The 9,268-nt window shown below is 30.3% G+C and overlaps 1 protein-coding gene across 1 annotated transcript; it reads left to right on the top strand.

Annotated features, from left to right (window-relative positions):
* Positions 1-3,441: 3,441 nt before the first annotated feature.
* ACTL10 (Actin-like protein 10) lies at positions 3,442-6,586 on the top strand. The gene is made up of 2 exons (XM_051216600.1): positions 3,442-4,810; positions 5,991-6,586. The coding sequence occupies exon 1, from the start codon at positions 3,569-3,571 to the stop codon at positions 4,685-4,687; it is 1,119 nt and encodes a 372-aa protein (XP_051065191.1). The 5' UTR covers positions 3,442-3,568; the 3' UTR covers positions 4,688-4,810; positions 5,991-6,586.
* The last annotated feature ends 2,682 nt before the right edge of the window (positions 6,587-9,268 follow it).

The following is a 9,268-nucleotide window of genomic DNA, read 5'->3' as shown; positions in this document are numbered from 1 at the left end:
CCTGTAAATACAAAAAAAGCACGTTCAGATAATCCTAAATCTATTACACTTTCTTCATAGACAAAGGGGTTTATTTCGACTGAACTTTGAATAACCTTATACTTTTGAAAAATATTCACACGATTTTCTATTTTATTCTATCTTTGTATTCTTACATTTTTCAACATCCGTCTCTGTTACACGACTATTATGAAATATTTTATTAATTATCCCTTAATAAATATTATGTTGTCTAGTTTGTTTTAGTTTTTATAAATATTTACTTTATTTTTGTCACACTCCTCCTCTTTCGATTTACTGAGTTAATAATTCAGTATTATGTTTAATAATCATTTTGATATCCTATAACTATTATGTTACACCACTCCCCGATTAGTACTATATAAATATATTCAGAAGAAACGTCTTTGTTCTATTCGTCATTTGTTGATTCAGAAACATTAAGAATTTCTTTTAATTTATGACCTATAGATAAAGTAAATAATTGAGGATAAGAGAATTGTTTTTACATTTAAGATGTGGTTATGAGGAATTTGTTTTCTTCTAAACTATTGAACAAACATTTGATGGAAAAAGACATCGAATTTGTTGACTAATTAACGGTAAACATTGGAACATTGTTAGATTGCTTTTTACTCAGAACTACTGACCAACCGCAAATCTTTCTGCTTTGTAACACTGTAAACACAGATGATCTGGTCTAATTTTTTTCAAAATGCTACAGATTGAGAGTTCTTTTTTGAAAAAAGTTTATATATTTCTATGTTGATTATCTGGGACTAATCTGTATTCTATAAACAATATTAGTTTTCCATCACAAGATATCAGTCACCTGATTTGCAGGGCAGTCAACCGAATTGTTTTTATAATTCTGGTTATTTGGACTAAATGGACAAGGTAAATTATAACATAAACGCCGTGCTAAAAATGATATTTTATATGATGTAATTATAACTATGAAGTGACGATTGGCAACAAAATGTCATTTAGCTGTTATCTTTTATTTGAACGATGGAAATCTTTTACACCATAAAATGATAATTTCATACAACTTAAGACTATACAGGGTACACAAATGTATACATATCAATGACATTTGAAGTTTATTTAGCAATCCAGTTATTATTTTGGGATTTCTATCAAAAATTTAATTTAAGTATTTTTCCATATCTTAAATATAATTAATCAACGATCTATGATTATGTTTGTTAGGTTATGATGACACTACAAAACTATGAGTGACAATACACACATTCAAATACTTTAATATAAACATGTTTTTTATTGGATAATTGTTAATATTGTGCTGATGATGTCGTCCAGAGGAACGATGAAAGCCCCACGACGAAATCATCCAGCTCAAAGAACAACACTCCAACAAAATGAATAACGGTGTTTACACGAATAGATAACCAAGTTGTAAACAGTAATGTCGTTGGCCAGTGTTATTTGAATAATCATAATCAGGTTAACAACCAAATTAAATGGCTCGATAAACTTACTTACGCCTGTTACCCCTCTTCGAAGAGCATAGGCCACCCACCAGCCCTCTCCATCCTACCCTGTTCTGGGCAATCCTTTCCAGTTGCTAGTCATCCTTTTCATGTCTGATTTCAATTCCCGACTCAGTTTATTCTTTGGCCTTCTTTTCCGTTTCCCTTCATGATTCAGAATTAGGGCTTGCCTCGTGATGCAGTTGGTTATGAGTTTGGCCAGGGGAGGAAAAGCGATTGAAGATATTTCTTTTGTACGTATAGCTGTGGTTTATTCATCCAAATCTCTACTGCTCCATCCGTTTGATGGACTTTAAGTCTGACAAGCTCTGGGAAAAATTTACTGATCCGATAAGTAATTGAAAAGGATTGGTTTATACTGGCACTATGACAAGCTTGCACTAAATACGCCAATATCGAACTGTTCATTTTCTTCAATAAATCTTTGTTTAGTCACTTTGGGAAGTGTTCGTACGCACGAAAACGTAAATCGTTAGAGCTTCGATGAATATAAGTTGTTGTACAGGAGTTGTTGAACTGATAAATACAAAATGAGTTAGTCATCCTAGCTAATTCATCTTTTAGCCTCGATGTCACGACTGGGCGAGTAGTAAACACTAATCGTAGTACTCAGCCGTTGAATGATCTTTGGATTGTTCTGCGTAATCTCTAACTTGATATTTCGCTAGCAACATCCCCTCATGAACAAGGATTTCTTATTCACTGCTTGTATTTCGTCTATTCTAGACTTCTTTATCATATAACTGTTTACGAACTTTCCAGGGTATCTGTTTTCGTCTTCTTCCACTATATCTGTAGAACAAATAGTACGTATTCGGTAACTCAGAGTTCTGATCAGGTTTCTTTTGTACTGTATAGGTTTAAAGCTAAGGAAACATGTATGCTGCCCTGTCTAGGTATTATCTTTCTGTTTAAATTTATTGCTTAGTGAACATTATTAATTATAATATGTCAGCAAGTTATAAAATGAAGCATTTCTAATTTACCGATCATTCATAATAGATTTTTTTGTGTATATTTGAGTGTACGTGTGATTAAATGACACAATTCATATGTGTTGATTCTTATCTTTGTATTTCCAACAATGTCGACATAACAGAACAACCAATATAATAAACACACACATAGTGAGTAATTTGAACATAGATTATATACAATATAATCAATATTACAGCCCCTTAGAATGAGATTCTTTTTGAATGAAACAATAATTCATTGTGCAAATATCATCAATATTTTGTCTATTGTATGAATTTAAAGGTTTGTTAGTTGTCAATCATATTATTTATGATTGTATCACATTGCATACCAATACCTTATTACTATGTACATTCATCATTATTAACATTATTATTTCAAATTGTTTTCATAGTTAAATTAGGAGAAAATACTTGAAGAAGTAATTAAGAATTTTGTAACCTTCTAAAGTGTAGTGATTGTAGTGATCAGATCAATTATTGATTTACTTACTGTTCGTTTATTTTTATATTTTTGATTATGAATTTAAGTATCCACTCACTTTATTATTACTATATCTATGTAACCTTGAGTAATAATAATAATAATAATAATAATAATAATAGTAATAATAATAGTAATATGTATGCTTTAATCGAATGATAAAAAGTGTTGAAAAAACGATTGATTACTCATAAATATTTAGATAGATAGAACATGAAACTAAATTGAAAATGATACTTGTGTATCCATCCAGTGATTAGTAGATTTCAGTTTTACCAGATAAATAAAAACAAAAACAAAACAAACTTAAGTACAATATTTAACTCACATTTGAACGTGTTGCCATCAGGTAAAATGAAATAGCCAATCATAAGCTATGAATGAGTAAATAATATTGATCACATGTTAAGCTTATTCAAGGTTATATTGAAGTGAAAATTAATTATGAATAAAATGATTATTATTATGATAAGTTGTTGATTAGCTATTATATTACAGTTACTTGGTAAATCTTATTTTATTTAATTTAATTTTCATAAATTACAGTGAAGTAATCAAATTGTTTGTTACTATTACTTATTTAGATAAAAGACATGGCATTAATAGAAGATTGGCCAATAGTTGTGGATAATGGAGCTGGACATTTAAAAGCTGGTTATGCTGGAGATGGTGGACCAAGAATTCTTATTCCAATGTTAATAGGTAGACCAACAAAATGTTCAAAATATACAGACTGGTTTGTTGGTGAACATGCAAATGTTCTTCGGAATGAACTGATTCTTAATTGCCCTATTGCCAATGGAATTGTAACGGATATTGACGGGTTATCATTAGTTTGGTATTATATGTTCATGAAAGAACTACGTACAAATCCGGAAAATCATCCAGTTCTTATAAGTGAATATCCTTTATTGCCTAAATTCAACAGAGAAAAATTAGCAGAAATGGTTTTTGAGAAATTTCATATGCCTGGTTTATTCTTCACAGATCAATCTGCACTTGCTCTGTACGCGTATGGGCTAACATCCGGTTTGGTTGTTGATGTTGGTACAGAAATGTCTAATATTACACCGGTCAATAATACAATTTTTATACCGAATGCTTTAAGGCGTCAAAATCTCGGTGGATCTCATATAACTGAATTATTCCGATATATGCTAGCGAAAGAACATCCTGTTGCAGCCACATCTATCTCACGTGATTTTGCACGGCTTTTAAAAGAAAAATTTTGTTTTATTTCATTGAATCCAGATGATGAAAGAAAACAAATCAATTCCACTTCAAATGCACAAAATGTACATCAAACACCAGATGGTCATATTATAAGTTTGACTAAGGAAAGATTTATGGCACCTGAATTATTATTTTATCCAAGACAAGCAGGTTTAAGTGGTACAACTGGACTACAAAATATCGTTAATGAATCTATTCAAAAATGTTCAGCTGATTTACATCCAACATTATATTCAAACATTGTATTAAGTGGTGGTAGTACATTATTTCCTGGATTTTCACAACGTTTAGAAAATGAATTGAACGCGTTGAACTCACCAGTAAATCAAAGAATATTTGTACATAGAAAACAAAATGATCAAAAATATGCTGTATGGATTGGTGGTTCCATTTTAGCCTCATTGAGTTCATTTAAAGAAATATATATACAAAAGAAAGAATATGAAGAATTTGGTGCAAGAATTGTACATACAAGATAAAACCATATCATAACTATTCATTATTATTACATCATTTAATTAAAAGAAGAAAAATATTGGGATAAAAGTTTACAAGGATTTAAGGAAATATGCATTTTATTCATTGAACACTTAACTAAACAGGTACAAATCCCCCCCTCTCATTCATTATGATTTTAATGATAGTTTATTTGGCTTATAGTCATAGGTAATGAAAATGTTCATTTGTCCTTTATTTTATGTATCTATCTCCATTGATTCATTTTTACAGATTATGTATAAATAAATTATTTTTTAATTATTAAGATAGTAACAAAAAAAAGATGAAACTGATGTATATTTATATTTTTTATAATAAAAATTTTCATATTACAATAGATCATCCAGTTTTGGTTAGTTACAAACATTTTTTTCTTTTTTTGCTTCTGGTATTGATATTGAAGTTTTAAGATTCATCCCAAAACGGTCAACCAATTGAATATAATACCCTCGGTTTATAGAGTAACTGAATTTTGAATTATGTAATACAGAGAGGTAAAAAATGGACTAATTTATTGAATAGAGATAAACAGATTAGAAAAGAACAATGGATAGAAACTATGCATGTAATGAGTGGAAATCATTACCATGGATTTTTATAAACTGATTTGATGTTCCAATGTTCTAATCTCAGGCATTTTGCCTCATAAAAGATGTTTTATGATTGATCCTTTTTAATTAATTTAACTAGACAGATTTCGTCGCACTGCTTTCAAAAATAGAGATTTAAGCTAAAATAATATCTTAATAAGTGTTACATAAGTTCGTGGTGAATAAATACAGAAATCAGGCACTTCACAAATTTTAGTATTCTCTTTTAGCTAATAATTAAATTTAAACACATACTGATAGCATCATTTTCCTTGCTATTGCAGAGATGACTTGTTGTTGAATGTTAATCCGTCTAGTTCTATTTAATATATAGTTTTTCTAAGGCGACAGACTTGGCAATTAAAAATATATTTATAATCTCTCAATATATTCAAATCGACTGTATACCCCCAGTACTTCAAATGATCCACTTTAGCTTAATATTTCTAGGTAGTTTGTAAATTGAATGTGAATGACGACTTTTGTTACATTGGCTTCATACATTTTAAGCCTAAATGCTGTCACCAGAAATCAAGTGGAAACTAAAATTTGTTTTATTTTCTCAGTGCACTGCTATTAAATCACGATCTAGTCGTGACTAGCTAACATCCCTATATCCTCGTGATACTAACACTACAACTTTACCATCGAAGTTAAGACTTTTTTCATTCAGATTTCGCTTTTCTCTCTTCAGATGATCTTTCTGTGACGGGAAATCTTCAATGAACAACAATTCCTGCTTATATATGTTGACAGGTTGTCATGACATAAACTGAACCAAGATGTCAAGGGAGTAACTACACTCTATAGGATCATCTTTGTTTCTATTATATCGAATATTTTTTGCATGTTTAATTTATTTTGAAACTTGATATATGTGACGAACCAAAGTGAATTTCAAGACGGTAAAACCCCAACTTACAGACAGGTGAAATGTAGAGGTTCTTATAGTCTTGCAGTGATTAGTGTATCATTATAACCATTTCCAAATTACCTTTCATTTCATTAAAGTTATGATAATATGTAAGACTTATGTGAATTTATCTGTAATGTTTAATGGTTAGAATAAATCAGACTGAAATTCTTTTGAGAAATTAGTAGACAAAATCTATTCCAACATGCGTTTCACATCATCGATGTGGACAGTTTGTTAAACAACTTTTTTTAGAATACTTTGTGTTTGCAAAATACTTTTGTCTTTTGAAAGAGACTACGTAATTTTACAATCCTTAGATGGATCATCAGATGATTTCTAGGTGTAAGCTTCTCTTCAACTATATTAGTCAGAACTCTTGAATGTTTCAAATAAAAATGTGTCACTAACGAATTTACATCAATTTGTTTCACGTTTTTTTTTGGTAAGAAAATGATTTGCATTTATGTAAAGTACAAAACTATTAGAAAAAATAGTGAGTGACAAACCTACTGGTATCACAAATATTTATGATCATCATTAGTTGTAGAACAACTGTATTTTTTTATATTCTTATTAATATTCTCAGTAAGACTATTAATGAGGGTTTCAGTGTAAGCAGTAACATCAGTATAATCATAACAATATGGTCAGAACCATCAGTATTCATATTGTCATTAAGATTTTTAAATATCACAGGCTGTAAACAGGACTAAACAAAACAAAATGAATTCATGTTATTCTGGTCAAATTATTTTTCTTTTACTTCTCAAGATTATTCATATTGCTGTTTAAACGAACAATATTGTCTACAGGTAGCAGGCTTTAATATACATTAATATTTATATGCATATATGACAATACTGAACCTATCAAAGCGCTTTATGAGTCCAGAGTTTTTTATCGACTGACTCTAACCCTCAATTTACATTCAAACACAGCGCGTAAGATGTAAAGTCACTAAGACTAGTGGCCACATTGCTAAGTGATCGATCGAATTCAATCAGCCCTGCGAGAAACTTGACAAATATGACATTGCCCGCCCATCACTGATCAATCAATAATATTTTATGAGACGACGGTTACAGTGAAATAGATTACATAACCAAGTATAATAAATAAACATGCAGATTGATAGTGTGATGATTGGAGTTCGAATGAAAGTACCCATAAATTCGGAAGGTGTGAGTATGAAATTCTTTGAATTCCTTTGCTCGAAAGTTATCAATCATGTAACAACAATTTACGTTAACTTCATATCAATGTGTATTCAGTAAATGGACAGCAGGCGTCGACATTCATTTTAATGGCAAGTCGTTTTTATGAGTTGTTGGGAGATTAGGCGTTGTTATTCAGCTAAAGGTCTAACGATACTCACAAGTAAGCTTGATTAACAGTGTTTAATTATTGATATGATATTCGATAGATTTGAGAAACGCTATTAAGGTCGATTTAGCATTCTCAAGAAAAAAACCAAACTATTAAGATACATTGCGAGTATCTGTGATGAAGCATTAGGAACAGGCATATAAATTGCGAAAATTAGAGTTAACACAGCCAGCATTCACTCTATAGCGGAAAGATAAGAACTCCGAAAATAGGTTGATAACACTTAACACATGTGCGGAGAACCTGACCTTATCTTTTCATGCCTTTCAAACTTAATGTTTAATTGTTAACTCTGAACTACTGGAAAACATTATGAGTGATAAACATACCGTTTTAGTTCACTTTTAACTACATATTTAAAGTCAAAGCACTTTTGAGTGTACGATTGGACTATACATCTGAGTAAAATAATTTAATTATAACAAGCCCCTTTCAACTAAGTATGAAAATAATCAGCCTTGCTACGAATAGATAGCGTTAAATAAATAAATCACTATAATTCCGTAATTCACTTAACCATAATTCAGAAATTTAATCACCTATTTACATTCTCATATATGTATGCGTTTATCCACTATTTATTTCTCTTTATTATACAGTGTATTGTATGAAAGCCTACATTTCAATTTAAAAAAAGATAGTGTCACAGTAGTTGGGGCCTGATTTGATGTGAGATATTAAGAAGGAAAATCACGTTTGCAAAAATCTCATCAGCTTAATTTAAAATAAATCCAATGTTTTTCTCGACAGTTTGGTTCAAGTTTTTTCAAGGAATATAATCAAACATTAAAGTTATCAAACATAAATCGATGGTTCATAGGTTGACTATTGGCTAAACAGATAATGAAATCATGTTAAAATTGCTAAAAGTGGGGTTTGTTGTCGTGTTTATGAGTCATCTGGTGTGAAGATGTGGAGAAGTTGTAGTTTAGCTGGTATATATATATTCATATGTATTTGGGAGAAAAGATAAGAGAAACCAGTTACTTATCTTAGACATACTTATAAGTGAAAGTGAAAAAGATTTAATCAAATGGTCCGTTTTTAGGAAGCCCGTTTGGACATGCTAGTATCTTAAGTCATAGTTACTGCTTAGTTCGATACAAAATGGGCTTGACTAAAGGGCCCATTTCATACCACCAACATCTGAAACGTGTAAACAGAAATATATAAATTTTAACAACGGAGCTAAATTTAATCAGTTTCGTGTTAGTAAATAGATCACTGGAACTGAGAGCTATATCTTCAAATGTTAAACAATTCAGTTAAATGTATTAAAGTCAATCGTTAATCATAAGATCCTATTACAATAAAAGGTACCATTAATTTTTCTAATAAAAGTTAATTTTCGAGATGGTTTGAATAACTAATTGTTGGTATTGCAAATGGGGAAGTAATGCTACAAATCTGCTTTGCAAAGTAATCAGTATCTTCTAGTGTGAGCGATTAATGTCTCTAAGGTGTAAACACTAAATATCATACGGGTTTTATACATAATTTATGCTCAAATATGTCAAATGTTTATAGGCTAATTGATCACTGAATAGCAAACATTTTCTTGCCTTCAAGGCCTTGGTTCGTTCACTTTAACCTATAAATGGAGTAGCTGAAACATTTAAACCTAATAAAGTACCCCAAAAATTATTTGGATCATCCAATTAATTAAATAA

The sequence above is a fragment of the Schistosoma haematobium genome, chromosome 6, assembly GCF_000699445.3.
Source record: "Schistosoma haematobium chromosome 6, whole genome shotgun sequence".
In the NCBI taxonomy this organism is placed as follows: domain Eukaryota; kingdom Metazoa; phylum Platyhelminthes; class Trematoda; order Strigeidida; family Schistosomatidae; genus Schistosoma; species Schistosoma haematobium.
This window is presented reverse-complemented; position numbering and strand designations above follow the sequence as displayed.